The sequence below is a fragment of the Sinohyriopsis cumingii genome, chromosome 13, assembly GCF_028554795.1.
Source record: "Sinohyriopsis cumingii isolate HCF-2022 chromosome 13, ASM2855479v2, whole genome shotgun sequence".
NCBI classification, from domain to species: Eukaryota; Metazoa; Mollusca; class Bivalvia; order Unionida; family Unionidae; genus Sinohyriopsis; species Sinohyriopsis cumingii.
Window position 1 is genome coordinate 68391980 of NC_142973.1, and position 18625 is coordinate 68410604.

Here is an 18625-nt window from a genome sequence, read left to right on the forward strand (position 1 = left end):
TATATTTTTTTCTTTCATTTCAAACTAGTCTAAGATGTTTTTCATGCCCTAGCCTAACATGGGACTACTGAGAAAGACTTCCCAGGAAAATGATTGACCTTCTTCCAAATGTTCTGTTATTAACTTTGTAAGTTTGAGTCACAGACAGTCAGTCAGATAAATATCGCCCTTGCCACAGTACTGAAACTACTCTTTTAAAAGTAGTTAATGACATTCTCTCTGCGTTGGATAGCGGAAAGATTACAGACCTCAGCCTCCTTGATTTGTCTGCAGCATTTGACACAACAGACCATGATATATTACTTCACCGTCTCCAGCATGTATTTAGTATTCATGATACAGCCTTACTGTGGTTCAAGTCCTACTTGGTCAACAGGACACAAATTGTATCTGCAAATGGAATACACTCCAGCCCAGTTGATCTATGTTGTGGTGTTCCAGAAGGGTCTGTTCTTGGACCTGTTCTCTTCATTCTGTACACTCAGTCGCTCTCAAGCGTCATAGATCATCATCCAGTGTCTCACCAATTGTACGCTGATGACACCCAAAGATACAAATCTAGCCACCCAACTGAAGTTGATGTTACCATCCAAGGTGTAGAGATGTGCATTTCTGATGTGAAATCATGGATGACATGTAACAAGCTGCAGAAGAATGATGATAAAACTGAGGCCGTTCTGATCACAACACAAAGACTTTCTCATTCACATCCTTCACCTCAAACAATAAATATCAGCAACACCAACATTAAATTCACACAATCAGTACGAAACCTAGGTGTTACTCTGGACAGTACTCTCACACTGCACCAACATGTCATGAACATATGCATGGCTGCATATCTTGAGCTGAGATGCATCAGCTCAATTTGCAAATATCTTTCAGCTGATGCCACTAAAACACTTGTGTGTTCATTAGTACTTTCAAGACTGGACTATTGTAACTCAATTCTGTCTGGTTCATCTCAATATCTACTCCAGAAACTTCAAAAAGTTCAAAACACTGCTGCTCAGATCATACTCAGAGTACCACGATCAGAGCACACCTCCCCGCTGCTCTGTACCCTACACTGGCTATCCATCTGATCCAGAATCAAACACAAAATTTGTTCTCTGTGCTACATTTCACTGTCGGACTCTAGTTCAACATACCTATCCGACCTCATACTTACGTTCCTCTTCTGACAATCGTATACTCATTATTCCCACTACGAAAACAAAGTCATATGGACAGCGTTCTTTTGCATACCAGGGCCCAGCAACGTGGAATGAATTGCCCACTGAACTTAGACACAAAGACACAGTAATCGCTTTCAAGAGGGCTCTCAAAACTCACTTATTTCGAATGCAAGAACAAACTTAAAGACCTAATAATGCTTTCTACCTTAAATATTCTCAGCATGATTTTTTTTAACGTTTTATAATTTCATGGTGTTTGTTTTTGTAATCATATCATTATATGTTTTTATCTTATAGGTGTTGTCTAATGTTGTAAAGCGCTATAAGCTTCTAAAGATTAGGCACTATACAAAGTCCTTATTATTATTATTATAAATACACAGAAAGACACACAAACTATTTCTTACCAGAGATGCCAATTGGTCAAGAACATTATTAATATCCTCACTGGATGAGAGTCCAATATGTGACTTGCCAAGCAGACGACGGATTTTTTTCTTGATTTCCTGCTTGTTAACCCTCATCATCACCATAAAGCCCACTAAGTTGAACAGCATCACAGACAATAAACGATCCTCATCATGCTCTAAACGCTTCCGATCTGGGTCACCCAGTGAGTTATATCTAGAGTTGAAAGAAAGTATAACCTGAAGGGTTAAACCTATCTATTTTGCCACACAAAGACAGAAATTAGCAATATTTAGGTCTACTCCATACAATTTGCCAAGGAGGGAGTAAGCCAAGTTTCTCTGTAACAATAACCATCAAGATGCCCAATTAGGACAAAGATCACTTACCTGGCCAACATCTATGACTGACCTAAATGCAGTAGGACAGTTGACAAAGAAATTTTATTCTTAATAATGGCAGTCCTTATCGATGGTATTTTGATATCATTTACCTGAAAGGTCTTTTGTCAGGATGCTTTCTGTAAAATTTGGAAGACATCTGATGACCATGTTTGGAGAAGAGGTTATTTCAAGATCTTTCTATTTTTAGTAATGACAACCATATCTGATTACAGATTGGCATCATTCTAAAAATATGACAGACATTAGACATTTGGGAGGATGTTGTTTTTGATGGTTTTGTTTTTGTTTTTGGTAAAGGATGTCACATTTGCTGGCAGATCAGATTTATTTGTATAAAACTTTATGACCTTTATGCCAGAATACTTAATTTGTATAAAACTTTATGACCTTTATGCCAGAATACTTAAATTTATTTGTATAAAACTTTATGGTCTTCATGCCAGAGTGCTTTCTGCAAACTTTTATCAAATTCTGTTAATTCATTTAATAGAAACTGCTTGAAGGTTTTCCTGTATTTTGCAAATGTGGTCAATTTTTAGCGCAGATTTGTACAAGTCTGAAAAGCCTTTATGCCTACATACTTTCTGTTAAATTTGGTCAAATTTTGTTCATCTGTTTTGAGGAACATATCATATAAAGATTTGTCTGTTTCCATAGTGGTGGCTATATTTGATGGCGGATCAGTATCATTTGTATAATTTTTGACAGACTTCCTTCCACACCAGGATGCCTTCAATCAAGCTTGGTCAAATTTTGTTTAGTGATTCTTATGAAGAAGTTATAAATGGTAATTTTTGCCAGGCAACACGAAACAAAGACTGGGCTGTATCATAAACTCACTCAGCCTTGTGACCTGGTAAACTAATAATACATAGAGTCGAAGTAGGCCTAATGTTGGTTTATGGTTTAAAAAAAACTGAGTAACCTTTACCTGAGATGTTGACTGAAAAGAAGCTTGTCATTAGAATTTACTTCAGTCTATCACGGAAAATTCATAGATTTAGTTATCTTTATTTGCTGATTAGTATCAAAATACCACTCATAAGCAAGTTATAACTTAATGAATGTCTAAAATATACACTAATGAGAATATAGAAAGAATAATCACAAACATATGACCGTAAACAGTCAATACTAAAGAAATCAGACCAGTACTTGTCTTAAATATAAAATCACAAATATCTAAAAGGTATCATTATACTAAGTGATCCATTACACTGGTAAATATGGGAATAGCTGAATATCTATCTCTACATAAGGGTCATTACACAGGTAAATATGGGAATAGCTGAACATCTGTCTCCAAGTACGCATCATTACACAAGTAAATGTGGGAATAACTGAACATCTGTCTCCAAGTAAGCGTCGTTACACAGGTAAATCTGGGAATAGCTTAATATCAATCTTTAAGACACTTCATTCTCAAATACACAAAGAAACACGTTTGTTGGTCATATAATTTTTTCTGTACAACATGTTTGGTTGCAACCAGCATATCTGTAACAGCAATAGTTGTCTTACAATCAGGAAAATGCATAAAAACTAAAATCTACAGATACTTCCATGATAAATTTCTGTTGTTATTATTACATATCTCTTTCCCCTCCAACACTCTTAACCCACAGGTCAAACCCAAAACCCATTACATCCATGATGTGTCCTCATTCAATGACCATTTAAAGCTTGACATAATGTCACCACAACTGCAATTATTGTATATTTCACCTATGACTCTTTGAAACCAGGACAGAGGCCAAAAAACCATACTCTTCTCATTGATAGTTACCACATGTACCGAAATCAGTGAGTTTATGGGGATATGTGTGGTTATGGACAGATGGTATCACAATACATAGTTTATGGACAGACAAAGGACATCACAATAGATTATCATAATCTCCCTTGCATAGGGATACAGGAGTAAATTTGTACCTTTCCATCATTTCTACTGGTCCCTGATCCATCCCAATAATGTCTCTTTCCTGAGCCACAGCATCAAGGAATACATCCTCCCAGAATTGCATATTGTCCCAGATTCGACTACGGTCTTTCCCTGAAATGCCAGATTCCAACGACTCTTCAAATTTTCACACACAGAGAATTTTCATGAATTCAGCATCAACACAAATTTTGACAGTAAAGACAAATCAAAGGTTGTACAATGTAATTTTGAGAGCAAAGACTGATGTGAGGTAGTGTCATTTAATTTTGAGAGCAAAGACTGATGTGAGGTAGTATAATTTAATTTTGAGAGCAGACTCTGATGTGAGGTGGCATAATTCTATTTTGAGAGCAAAGACTGATGCGAGGTATATAATTTAATTTTGAGAGCAAAGACTGATGTGAGGTATATAATTTAATTTTGAGAGCAAAGACTGATGTGAGGTATATAATTTAATTTTGAGAGCAAAGACTGATGTGAGGTAGTGTCATTTAATTTTGAGAGCAAAGACTGATGTGAGGTAGTATAATTTAATTTTGAGAGCAGACTGATGTGAGGTAGTTAAATTTAATTTTGAGAGCAAAGACTGATGTGAGGTATATAATTTAATTTTGAGAGCAAAGACTGATGTGAGGTAGTGTCATTTAATTTTGAGAGCAAAGACTGATGTGAGGTAGTATAATTTAATTTTGAGAGCAGACTGATGTGAGGTAGTTAAATTTAATTTTGAGAGCAAAGACTGATGTGAGGTATATAATTTAATTTTGAGAGCAAAGACTGATGTGAGGTAGTGTCATTTAATTTTGAGAGCAAAGACTGATGTGAGGTAGTATAATTTAATTTTGAGAGCAGACTGATGTGAGGTGGCATAATTCTATTTTGAGAGCAAAGACTGATGCGAGGTATATAATTTAATTTTTCTGAGAAAATACTGATGCAAGGTAATATAATTTAATTTTAAATGCAAAGACTGATGTGAGGTAGTGTAATTTAAATTTGAGAGCAAAGATGGATGTGAGGTAGTATAATTTAAATGTGAGAGCAAAGACTGATGTGAGGTAGTTAAATTTAATTTTGAAAGCAAAGACTGATGTGAGGTAGTTAAATTTAATTTTGAAAGCAAAGACTGATGTGAGGTAGTTAAATTTAATTTTGAAAGCAAAGACTGATGTGAGGTAGTTAAATTTAATTTTGAAAGCAAAGACTGATGTGAGGTAGTTAAATTTAATTTTGAAAGCAAAGACTGATGTGAGGTAGTTAAATTTAATTTTGAAAGCAAAGACTGATGTGAGGTAGTTAAATTTAATTTTGAAAGCAAAGACTGATGTGAGGTAGTATAATTTAATTTTGACAGCAGACTGATGTGAAGTGGTATAATTTAATTTTGAGAGCTAAGCCTCTGACTTGAGGTGGTATAATTTAATTTTGAGAGCTAAGCCTCTGACTTGAGGCAGTATAATTTAATTCTGAGAGCAAAGACTGATGAGAGGTACATGTAACATAATTAAATATTTTCAGAGTAAAAACTGATACAAAGTATTATTTCATTTTGAGAGCAAAGACTGATGTGAGGTATTCTATTTTAAGAGTAAAGACTGATGTGAGGCATTCTATTTTAAGAGCAAAAACTGATGTGAGGTAGTGTAATTTAATATAGATAGCAAAGACTGATGTGAGGTAGTATAATTTAATGTTGAGACCAAAGACTTCTGGAAGTTAGTATATTTTTCAGAGTAAAGACTATTAAAACCTAGATGATCAACAAAAACTATTTCATTGCCCAAATGCAAAAAAATCACTTAATAAGGATTTGATTATGATGGTTGATCTAAAAAGTCAAGCAATTACAAGACTGGATTGAGTTTTGCATAATTTTTGCCAAGTTCGCTCATTTTTAATGGAAAATTCATTAAATGTTTTGGTGAAATTCACACAATAACATATCCTGAAGAGAACACTGTGAATGAATAATATTTTTTATATGAGAAATTGTTCACATTTTTTTCTAAAGATGGTTTGCCAAGACTTAGCACTAGTAATTCTGCCATATGCCATCTATCATATTTTGTCATGTGCCGTCTGTCAGTTTGTCTGTCATATGCCATCAGTTCTTTCTCAGTTTACTTTATCTCTCAGTAGATTCTACTTAAAACAAAATTGTTGTATACCTTGAGACTGAACACTGTCCAGTTCCCCAACAAAACTAGGCTGCTCATTGATGGGTAAAATAACCACATCATTATGGCAACATCATTTCTATTCTTTAGATCTCCCTTTTACAAATCTGGTATTTGGGAAATATAAAGGAAAGAAAAACTTGCTGTGAACTCATACCTTTCATTAGGTATCAATAGCCACATCATTTATCTGCCTAAATATGCCAAAGCAACTGTCTAATTCTTGTTATCCCTGTACACCCTATGGGGGAGCACTCCCTAAACCCTGTTACTTTAAAATATGTACCCACTACATTAGATCTGATGGAATGCCCTGAAAATGCAACTTTTGCAAAAGCAACTCAAATACTTTGGCAGATTCAGAATATTCTCCATATTAGATTTAAATCTACAAGGTATGCTAAAGGACAAAAAGTTAACATCGCCTTGGATACTGTTGGGATGTTTTACCCAAGGTATGTCTGGGTACCCATTAACTTAGATTTAAATCTACAAGGTATGCTAAAGGACAAAAGGTTAACACTGCCTTGGATACTGTTGGGAAGTTTTACTCAAGGTATGTCTCGGTACCCATTAACTTAGATTTAAATCTACAAGGTATGCTAAAGGATAAAAAGTTAACACTGCCTTCGATACTGTTGTGAAGTTTTAATCTAGGTATGTCTGGGTACCCATTAACTTAGATTTAAATCTACAAGGTATGCTAAAGGATACAAAGTAAACACTGCCTTGGATACTGTTGTGAAGTTTTACTCTAGGCATGTCTGGGTAACCATTAACTTAGATTTAAATCTACAAGGTATGCTAAAGGACAAAAAGTTAACATTGCCTTGGATACTGTTGTGAAGTTTTACTCTAGGTATGTCTGGGTACCCATTAACTTAGATTTAAATCTACAAGGTATGCTAAAGGACAAAAAGTTAACACTGCCTTGGATACTGTTGGGAAGTTTTACTCTAGGTATGTCTCGGTACCCATTAACTTAGATTTAAATCTACAAGGCATGCTAAAGGACAAAAAGTTAACACTGCCTTGGATACTGTTGGGAAGTTTTACTCTAGGTATGTCTGGGTACATATGTCTGGGTTAATGTCATGCTCAGCATTCCTTTGGACCCCACCAGCAAGGATGAGAGGGGGATCCTGACGTCAGGGCAGCCCAGGATCTCCATACTCCACGCCCAGGCTTGCGGACATGAAGGCATGCAACATTTCACCCGATGGCTGGGAAGAGCTGGCCGAGGACAGAGGCACCTGGAGACTGATGGTAAACAATGGCATATCAGTCGCTGATGCGAGGAGAGGCCAGTTGGCAGCAGAGAAACGTAAGAGAAAGAAGAACGCAGCAGCAACCACAGTAATGCAGACTTCCCAGTATGTCTGCACCAACTGCAATAGGGACTGTCACTCACGTATAGGCCTGCACAGCCATAGCAGACAATGCCAACAGTGACAGACAACACCCTAAAGGCGCTATTCGCATGGTCTTTCGAGACCAAGTCGCCGATGATGATGATGATGATGATGTCTGGGTACCCATTAACTTAGATTTATATCTACAAGGTATGCTAAAGGACAAAAAGTTAACATCGCCTTGGATACTGTTGTGAAGTTTTGCTCTAGGTATGTCTGGGTACCCATTAACTTAGATTTAAATCTACAAGGTATGCTAAAGGACAAAAACTTAACACTGCCTTGGATACTGTTGGGAAGTTTTACTCAAGGTATGTCTGGGTACCCATTAACTTAAGATTTAAATCTACAAGGTATGCTAAAGGACAAAAAGTTAACACTGCCTTGGATACTGTTGTGAAGTTTTACTCTAGGTATGTCTGGGTACCCATTAACTTAGATTTAAATCTACAAGGTATGTTAAAGGTCAAAAAGTTAACAATGCCTTGGATACTGTTGTGAAGTTTTACCCAAGGTATGTCTGGGTACCCATTAACTTAGATTTAAATCTACAAGGTATGCTAAAGGACAAAAAGTTAACATTGCCTTGGATACTGTTGGGAAGTTTTACTCTAGGTATGTCTGGGTACCCATTAACTTAGATTTAAATCTACAAGGTATGTTAAAGGTCAAAAAGTTAACAATGCCTTGGATACTGTTGTGAAGTTTTACTCCAGGTATGTCTGGGTACCCATTAACTTAGATTTAAATCTACAAGGTATGTTAAAGGACAAAAAGTTAACACTGCCTTGGATACTGTTGGGAAGTTTTACTCTAGGTATGTCTGGGTACCCATTAACTTAGATTTAAATCTACAAGGTATGTTAAAGGACAAAATGAGGGTCCCAGGTGACTGGGTGGTCTAAAGTGCTCATCTTTAAAAATCACTGTGATCTCACCTGTGTCTGCATGGGTACGAGTCTCAGGGTCAACCAATATGGACATGTGAGAAATCTGCCAGTAGCTGCCTCTGGGTCAGTGGTTCTTACCAAGGCTTTTCCAGGTTCTTCCTCTACAAATTATACTGGCTGCCATGTATGGCCTATTTTGCACTGATAAATGGTTTTAAATGCAAAACAACAACAACACCAACAAAGGACAAAAGGTATCTGCTACCTTTGATGCTACTGGGAAGTTTTACTTCATGTATGTCTGGGTAACCATTAAAGTTTGAAAAGTTCCTCACTCCTGCTATGTCTGGATACTGATAAAATTGGTGAGACATACCATACATATACTTGCTAATAAGTCAAATTGTAAACAACACAAACAAATGAGCCTGCAAGTCAGGATCCATGCTGTTTGTTCTACTGATTACTCCTAACAAATCCAGATCTGCTCATGCATTATGCAACATAAGATTTGGTTCTGTGCAGTTTGCAGTTAGACTCATCTTATAAGCGAGTACATATGGTAGGAGATATTGCAAGAGTGCTGATTTCAAATGATAGTTATGAAATGAATCCAACTGTTTCTCTTTTTCAAGCCGTAAACAAAAGATTGAAATTATTCAGCTTATTTCAAAAATATTATTTGAAATTAGTAGTCTATTTATTACCATATATACTCGCTTTACACGAGTACTCAAACTACGAACAACAAAGATCCTGACCAGCCATAGCACATTGAGCCTGCAGATCAGGGTCTATGTTTTTTGTTCTATTGAGTACTCTGAACAAACTGCACAGACTAAATCTGCCAGCACATTATGGGTATATTGTATTACAATATGCATATATCACAATATGGGTATATTAACCTAAAAACAGCAGTCATATCGTACAGAAGGTATATAAAGATGTGGACTGCCATGAAATATTACTTTTAAAATAGGTATTCAAACATATCAAAATAAAAACATGCCGTATTTTACTTCTGTATGAATTGTACCCACCTATATTAATGTGAGCCCAGATCTATGACTGCATAATGTGACTGCGGGGTGGATGATTACACACTAGCAGTTTGTTCCACAAAGTAAACCCTGATCTGTTAGTGTATTATGTTACAGATGATCTATGTATACCATGTATGCTATTTATTTGTGGTTGGAAGCATGCTATACACAGTTAAATATCTTACAGTCTTCCCTATCTTACAGTCTTCCCTCATTATTAAGACCATCAGTATAATACTCCCTCTTACAATGTGGGTTGAAATACTGTTAGAGTTTGTTGGAACATCCCCCTGTTTAGGGTTACCTCCCTTTGAACAGAACTCACTTTCATGTCTCTAATGAATGTCATTAAATTGTGGGAAAAATCTAATTCAAGATAGGTCTTTTCAAAATAAACATACATGTATGTTTGCATATATACCTATAAGTCCCTCAAAAAGGTAGATTTTTGCAACATCCGCAGCAACTGGTACAGGGGAGGTGCTCATGATTTTTTCATCCCTGTATCTGAAGCCCATACTCAGAGTGCTTTTATTGCTCACTGATGATGGGGATCGGTTCCGTCTACAGACATAACTGACAGCCTGTCAACAAAGACAATGCAAATGCAGCTTAAATTAGCAAACAAACTTTCATCCTCTTTAAACTGTTTCATGTTGCTTACAGATGGTACCAACTTACTGAATTAGTTAAACAACACAACAATCATTTTTAAGTACTTTTTGTTAAAAAGAATTACACAAATCTAAATGAAACTCTACATCAAAGAAAGTACACCACCAATATATCATCCCTCTAAATATTTCAACCAAAATGGTTAAAAATAATGTTACAGCATGCACAAGTTTATGAAGACTGTAGTATGTACTACTGTATTTGAAAGCTCTAGTATGTGAAGGCTGTATTACATACTACTGTATGTGAATGTTCTACTGTATATGAAGGCTGTAGTATGTAATACTAGTTTACGAAGGCTGTAGTATGTACTCGTTTTATAAATGCTGTAGCATGTACTACTAGTTTTATGAAGGCTGTAGTATGTAATACAAGTTTATGAAGGCTGTAGTATGTAATATTAGTTTATGTAGGGTGTAGTATGTATTACTGCATATGAACGCTATAGTATGTACCAGTACTACTGTAAATGAACATTTGGTTTAAACTAAGTTTTGGATTTAGAATGAAGCATATAAAGCAGTAGTATATATACAAGATAAAACCATGTCTTCCTTTTTAACTGCTAAGTGTTGAAACCAACTCTGATATTCTCGAGTGATTAGATTTTCAAATTAGCCACTGTGGCAGCTATACTGGATGTTGGATTGGCAACATTTTCATTTAAGACAAGTTAGACACCTTTAGAAGACTTGTGAAACCCAATGAAGAATTAGTGAAAAGATTTTCAATAATCAAATGGCTATATTTGATGTCTGATCAGTACCGTTTTCATTACAAATGAACAAATTATCATAATCAGTTTTCAAGTGAAAACCCCAAGGTGACATGACTTTCCATTTAATTTTCCAGATGGCTCTATGGTGGCCATACTAGATGTCAGATCAGCACCATTTTTATTTAGTGCCAAGTAGTCGTCTTGTGAAGTCTTTTTATGAAAACAACACTTTTATTCTACAAATAGTAGACATTAGATTTTCAAGATGGCCACTGATATGGCCATAATGTTTGTCCGAATGGCACCATTTTCACTTATGACCAATTAGACATCACCAGAAGTGTTCTCGTGCAACCTGCATACTAACATGACTTTCCATTCAGGAAGAGTAAATATTCCAAGATTATTCAAATGGCTGCCATAATGGATGTCAGATGTGCACCATTTTCATTTAGGGCAAATTAGACATCATAAGAAGTCTTTCAGTGAAAACCCAATGTTGATATGATTTGAGAGGAGTAGTGAATGAGATTTACATACTGAATGTCTGAGCTGTACCTTTTTCATTTAGTAAAACCTAGAATTTGGAATGAATAAATCCACATAGTTTTGTGAAAATATTCAAAGTAGTTTTGGGGGGATAATGAACTTGTGGCATTCAATGGGCAGACAACAGGACATCCCATAAGTTCTCCTGAAGACAAAAAAACTGCAAACTTGATGCATTCATCATTTTTCATGTTTTGAAGAAAATGTCATAGAAAATACAGATAAAAATCTAGAAGCAGTTACCTCAGGTGATATTCAACATATCACACAAGAAAAAGTGTGCAAAAATGCATTTGAAAAATCCATAATTTACCTGAAGCTGACTCTAAATAAGGAACAACTTACCCCAGATGTTTCCATTTCACTGTCTGACATAAAACCTCGTATTGATGTGTGATTTATCCTTGATCGTTTTCGTGCCTCATCCTCAGCGACATTATCTGAATTCGTACTGACAAGGGTGCTGGCTTCTGACATTTCAGAGTCCATACTATTTATTCGCCTATCCACCAAAGATGCCTTTATCAAGTCCTTGTTTTTCACCAGTTCCAGCATATGATCTCTGCTGGCTTCATGCTCAGTGTTTGTCACTATGATATCACATTTCTGACCACTAGGAATTGTGCTTCGATTCATATCAGTGTTACCTCCCTCTGTAAGGGGGAGTGCTATATGCCCTTGTGACCTATCCGCCAGCTCTCCCTCGGATACCATATCTATGTTTACATATTCATCACCATTCACTATCACTGGAGAGCCTGAAAAGAGACAGTTCATTGTACAAAACAAGATTCCAAAGTAGGCCTTGTACTACTCACCTGCAAATCAGGTTCATGTACCTGCAATGTAGATGGCAAAGTGGTCATGTGATGTGAGGTGATTTTGGTTTTTAACGTAGCTTTAACAATTTTTCAGTCATATCGCTATGATGTCTGCAATGTGGCAGTTTATAGTGATGTCTAGCACTAGGGCATCATGCTGCAGACATGTAGCATAATGTCCCACCCAGTCACATTATCCTGACACCAGGCCAACCAGTCCTAACACTAACCTTTTAATGCTGAATGCCAAGCGAGGCAGCTGTTAGTACCATTATTGTAAGTCTTTGGTATGACTTGGCTGGGGATTGAACCCACGATCTCCTGCATCCGAGGCGGATGCTCTAACCACTAGACCACCTGAGCAGTTGGCAAAGTGCTTTGATGATGCATCTACAACTTATATTACATGACTATGCAGGAAATAGTGTCAGGAAAGAGAGCTAATACAAATGTTGGCAACAAAACAGATAACCAGATAAATGTGCGGAGTGAAGCTACATTGTAGTGTAACAATTACAGTAATGAATATACTTGTTCATGTGTGTGTGTGTGATTTGGATTTTTAACATAGCTTTAACAATTTTCCAGTCAAATTGCTATGATGTCTGCTGTGTGGCAGTTCATGGTGATGCCACAAGTGATGCAGACATGTAGCACCATGTCCCACCCTGTCACACTATCCTGACACCAGACCAACCAGTCCCAACACTAACCTCTTAATGCTGAGCGTCACATGAGGCAGCTTAAGTACCATTTTTATAAGTCTTTGGTATGACTCAGCCGGGGTTCGAACCTACATCCTCCTGCATCCAATAAAAATACTTGTTTACAAGTGGAGTCCAGATTAAAAGAACACAGACTCTGATCTGACAATGCATAATATGCTAGCAGATCAGGGTCTGTGTTAATTATTCTGCTGATTGCTCCAAACTAACTTCATAGACCTAGATCTGCCAGCTTATTATGTAATAGTATATCTGGGTCTGTGCAGTTTGCAGTTGGATTCAACTTATAAGCTAGTATATAAGATGGTTCTCCCCAAAAATATGAAAAACCTAATAATTTCAGCATTAAGTATCAAATCGTCTTTAATGATATTTTTAAAATATAAGATTATAAGTAGAATAATTGCAGATAATATAAGGAACAGAATTTGGAGAGCTATAAGATTAGAATGATTAGATTAATAATCTTAAGACTGAAACTTGAGAAGATATGTTGTTGTTGTTGTTTTGGGGTTAAATGCCATTATTCAGCAACTGATAGGCTATACATAGCAGAAAACCCCTGTAAGAACCTCTGACCCATACAAAACCACTGGTAAGGTTTTACACAAACCCACATTGGCTGTGCCTGAGATTTTAACACTGAGAGATTTAGAAATAATACAATTTTAACCTTTGAGATAGAATACTGGAAAAAAACAAATAAAAAAATTGCTATAATAGTTAGAAAAATGCTGTAACCCGTAATTTAATTGACAATTTTAACATCAATGACCAAATGCAAACACTGCAAGATCTTTGTGACAATTTTGATAACAGGAACTTTTCTTGATTATAAAGCAATAAAAGCCAGAATTTCTAGTGAATGGTCAAATATATTAAGTTGTAAAGAAAAGGAAATAAGCAATATTAATAAAAGGCATACAATTTGTAACATTTGCCATATATACTTGCTTTTAAGACGAATCCATCTGCAAACTGCCCTGACCCAGCTCTGCCTTCCCATAGTGATCCAGCAAATCTGAGTCTGTGCAGTTTGTTAGGAGTAATCAGTTGAACAAACAACATAGACCCTGATCTGCAGGTGGCATATCAGGACCTTTGTTGTTTGCAGTTGGACTCGACTTGAAAGGAAGTATATATGGTACTCAAGAAAGTAGGGTAATGATATAGACAGTATATTACAAGAAGAAATTAAAGTATTTTTTTGATAATAAAAGAAACCCATGATATAAAATTAAGGGATTTTCAGTAATTGATTTTACATAAAATATTAGTACCATTACATTCTACTTGAACAAAAGCAGAATTATTGAAAATGACACACAAATTCTGTAAAAGAGACAAAGAACTATTATTTACTTTGCTCTGTAGTGAATTTTGTTGCTGTTGTTGTTGTAATGGGGTTTAACGCCATTTTTCACCACATGATAGGCTATACATGGCAGCCAGTATTAATGGTGAAGGAAGAACCTGGGAAAACCTGGAAAGAACCACCGACCCACGAGAAGCTACTGACAAGCTTTTTCACATACCCACATTAGCCGAGCCCGAGACTCGAACCCACGCAGACAGAGGTGAGATGGCAGTGATCCGTAACAGTGAGCGCTTTAGAACACTCGGCCACTCAGGGCCCCGAATTATTTTTTAATGGACAAAATGTATGACACTGGTTGAAGCAAAATTTCAGTAAACTCTAAAACTAAATAAAAAAAATATATTGTTGGGAATTCTAAGTGAAACAAAAATATTTAAATATTAATGTAGTTATTACAATATATATATATATTCTTAAAACATATATTGTGGCCTTCATAATCAGGCAGAATTTGTTGAAACTTTCTGTATTAGTTACACATCAATTCTGCATGGCATACATCTTGTAATATGGAATTATCTTGTACACTGTACCATTAGTAAAAAAAGCTATACAAAAAAGCCTATTACCACTTAAAAAACTGTACTGAATAGACACTTCAAAAAAATATATCTACTATTTCTTTTATAATAACTTCAAAGTGATCAAATGCTAGAAGACGATTTATCAACTAATCTGTTTAAGAAGACTTTGATAAAATAATGGCAGTGATCTTAGCTTCCAGACTTCTGAGCATAAAAGATACTGCAATTACACAGCTGTCTGTTGATGACCCTAGCCTAATCATACCAAAGACTTATAAAGTGGTACTACCAGCAGCCTGGCACTCGGCATCAAGAGAGGTTAGTGTTAGTACTGGTTGGCATGATGTCAGGATAATGTGACTGGGTAGGACATCATGCTACATGTCTGCGGCAAGATGCCCTGATGCTAGACATCACTATAAACTGCCACACTGCAGGCACAAATTTTATTCTGGACAAATTAGACCTTGGATGAATGTGTATGTAATGTTTCATAGCAATCCTCTAAGTAGTTCAGTATTGGCAATAAACTTGTGACAAAAGACAGACAGATGAGACTGACAACTGACAACACACCATACCATAAACTATTATGGTTTACGACCAGCAGAACTAAAAATATGTGAAATAAGTTTTAAGGATGGAAACCAGTCTATTTTAGAGCCTAAAAGTATGTTTTCAATACATGCATGTATGTAGCGGTGTTTTATGGCACATCAGTATAATAGTGGCTATAAGGTGAAAACTAATGGTAAAGTCTGAAAAGTGTGAAAAGAATTGCACAGAAATTTAGGAAGATAAATGCTTCCACATAAATGAAGTACAACAAATGTAAAAATGTTAAAATTTGATCAACACTTTCAAATAAATGAAGTACAACAAGATTAAATGTAAAAAAGTTAAAATTCAGTAAAATTTATAAAAAAAGAAAAGATAAGGATAATACATATAATCTTGAAAACATGGCGTGTCAAATAAATGGAATGCAACAAAATTATTTTATTCACTCACTCTGCAGCAGGAATAATGTAAATTATGAACAAAAGAACATTTTTTCTTCAAGTTTTCCAATAAAGAAAGGTATGACTTTCTTGCATGGTTCACTGAAGGAGAATTTATCCTGTTGTATACAATTTAACTTCTTTTTATAGAGATAACTTTAAGTGAACATTGTCATTGAGGTGTAAACTGCATTGTTTCAGTATGCGATAATTACATAACACTCTCTCCACATTTTTAAACATTCCTGGTTCACAACATAAATTAACAATGAGGTTATGTCTGTATCTAAGGAGAGATAACTCTGCTTCACAAATGACAGTTGATTACAATATTTCACTGTGGAATTTCTCTAGAAGGTTAGTGAAAAAAAGTCTTGGTGAATTTTAATCATCTGGTGAATATCTTACTTTCAGAAAATTGTACCTTTTTAAATACAAGTCCTATTTGTACCTTTTTAAATACATGTACAATTTGTACCTTTTAAATGCAAGTCCAATTTCAATGTTTTTAAATACAAGTCCAATTTGTACCTTTTTAAGTACAGGCCCAAAATCTGCACAATGAAGATGATAATTGTAAACTTGTAGAACTACAACTATCAAAACTGTAAATTTAACAAAACAGAAACAATCACTTTATGCAGTGAAAACAAACTTTGTCAAAAATCACATTTTAAATGTATTTTGTTTCATTTGTCAATCCATTACTTTCTCAGATATTTCATGGACCAACAATAGATGTCAACATAGTATCTTTTTAAAAAAATGAAATCTGTGACAAATTTGTTTAGTGCAGTTTTTCAAGGAATCACTGACAAACAATTCATAGGCAAAGTTTCAGGAAAACTGCAGTCCTAATGATGACTTACTCCTAACTTGTGTTGGAACTACACAACATTATATACCATATGTAATACATGTTTACAAGCTGATTCCAACTTCAGACAAACAATACACCAGCAGATTAGGGTCCATGCTCTTTTTGCTCTTGTGATTACTTGTAACAAACTGCACAGACACGAACTGACTGGTGCATTATGCAATGGCAGAGCCGGGTCTATGCAGTATGCAGTTTGACTTATAAGTGAGTACATATGGTATGCACACATGCATGTCTGAAATGAGCAGAAGTACCACAACAACCATATTGTTTTGAGCAAATTCATTACAAAGTGAAATGAACAAAAATACCTAGAAACAATGTTGATATTACAGTGTAATATAAAAGTATTGTATATGCAAATGCAAAGTGCACGGACCCAGATCTGCTGTCGTATAATGCACTGGCAGAACTGGGTCTGTACAGTTTGTTAGGAGTAATCAGTAGAACAAACATAAAAGACCCTGCTCTGAAAGCGAATAATACTACAGCAGATCAGGATCATTGCTGTTTGTAGATTTACTTGACTTGTAAGCAAGTATCTAAAGCACTTTAACATGCTTTTTTCAAAGGGACTAATTGTTTTTAAACTTATGAATGACCTACATATAGACATCAGTTAACCATGCCTACTTTTGCTAAATTGATTAGCTTGTGAAAACTGACTATAACATGATAATATTACACCTGTATAAACCTGATTAAAATTCAATACAATAATATGATACTGTATTTTAACCAGTGAAGAACAAAATACTGTAAACAACAACTCTGAAACAACAGCAGATAAAAACGAGTAAAAAAAACATACAAAGCACACAATAGAAATTCTATCACATAAACAGGGCATCACAGTTAGTTGTAAAATGATGATCATGGGATAAAATAAGGCCAATACAAGCATAAAATATAACAGAAAATGTAATTAATCAATTTTTGGTAATTACTCAGCAATGTATTAAATTTACAAATAGTAACACTGTAGAAAAAAAGCTTCAAAATTTCGACAAGGAAAAAAATATATGATAACGAGTCAATCAACCCATGTTCAAATCTGAAAACCGGTAATTATAGTTATAGTCTGTATCAGTGTGGTATGGTCTCTGTGTTCATTATAGTCTCTTTCAATGTGTCATGTCTCTATAACTGTGTTTATTACAGTCTATATCAATGTGGCATGGTGTCGATAAATGTTTTCACAATACTTTCTCCAATCCAAGATTTCTGTACCCCCTGCATTGCTAAAGTAAGGGCATAGTATAAACAATTAGTGGTGAACATAATGAAAACAGTAAAATATTATTACAATGAAGCCTTGATAATGAACCTGTTTGGGGTAATTTTCTGACTGGATGGTTGAGTATTGCAACATAGGTTAGGTAGGCTATATGTTGACACAAGCCAGGTATTGTAAAAAAAAGTCAAAACATGGATGAATTGCAACTCAGGGACATAATAGAAGATGTATATAAAGAAAGAACTGAACAATAATTCTCACTCCAAATTTCTATTTTATTACTGTTCTTATTCTGTTGTCAGTCTGCAGAAGTATTTAATGTTGTTTTTAGATTTAAGAGGAATCACTTATTTAAATTATTTACTGAAATTCCAAAGTGCTCATATAACTCTTTGGACTAAGTACTATTTTGGGGTTACAGTGTATTGTGTATTCATTCAAAGAAGTTTTGGATAATTCCATTGTGATACATCTAGACTGTTGGCACTACAGCACATTTAATATTAATGGTACATCAACACATATGAGACCTGGAATTCATTTGGAACACTATTATTTTGGACTTGTGATAGAACTTTTTAGGATTATTTTAGATTTAATTAACAATGCTTTAAGTTCCTCTCAAATTTTCATTTTTAAATTAAGAGAATTAAACTATTT

At 35.2% G+C, this 18625-nt stretch overlaps 1 protein-coding gene across 1 annotated transcript in view; it reads right to left on the bottom strand.

The window, feature by feature from the left end:
• LOC149785784 (MAP kinase-activating death domain protein-like) overlaps positions 1 to 18625 on the bottom strand; it is a 274806-nt gene that overhangs the window by 93461 nt on the left and 162720 nt on the right. Inside the window, exons 22-25 of the mRNA XM_089979703.1 lie at positions 11745 to 12157; positions 9879 to 10041; positions 3923 to 4043; positions 1586 to 1802 (exon numbers count right to left, since the gene is read on the bottom strand). Coding sequence (XP_089835829.1) covers positions 1586 to 1802; positions 3923 to 4043; positions 9879 to 10041; positions 11745 to 12157 — 914 coding nt within the window. The remainder of the gene's footprint in view (positions 1 to 1585; positions 1803 to 3922; positions 4044 to 9878; positions 10042 to 11744; positions 12158 to 18625) is intronic.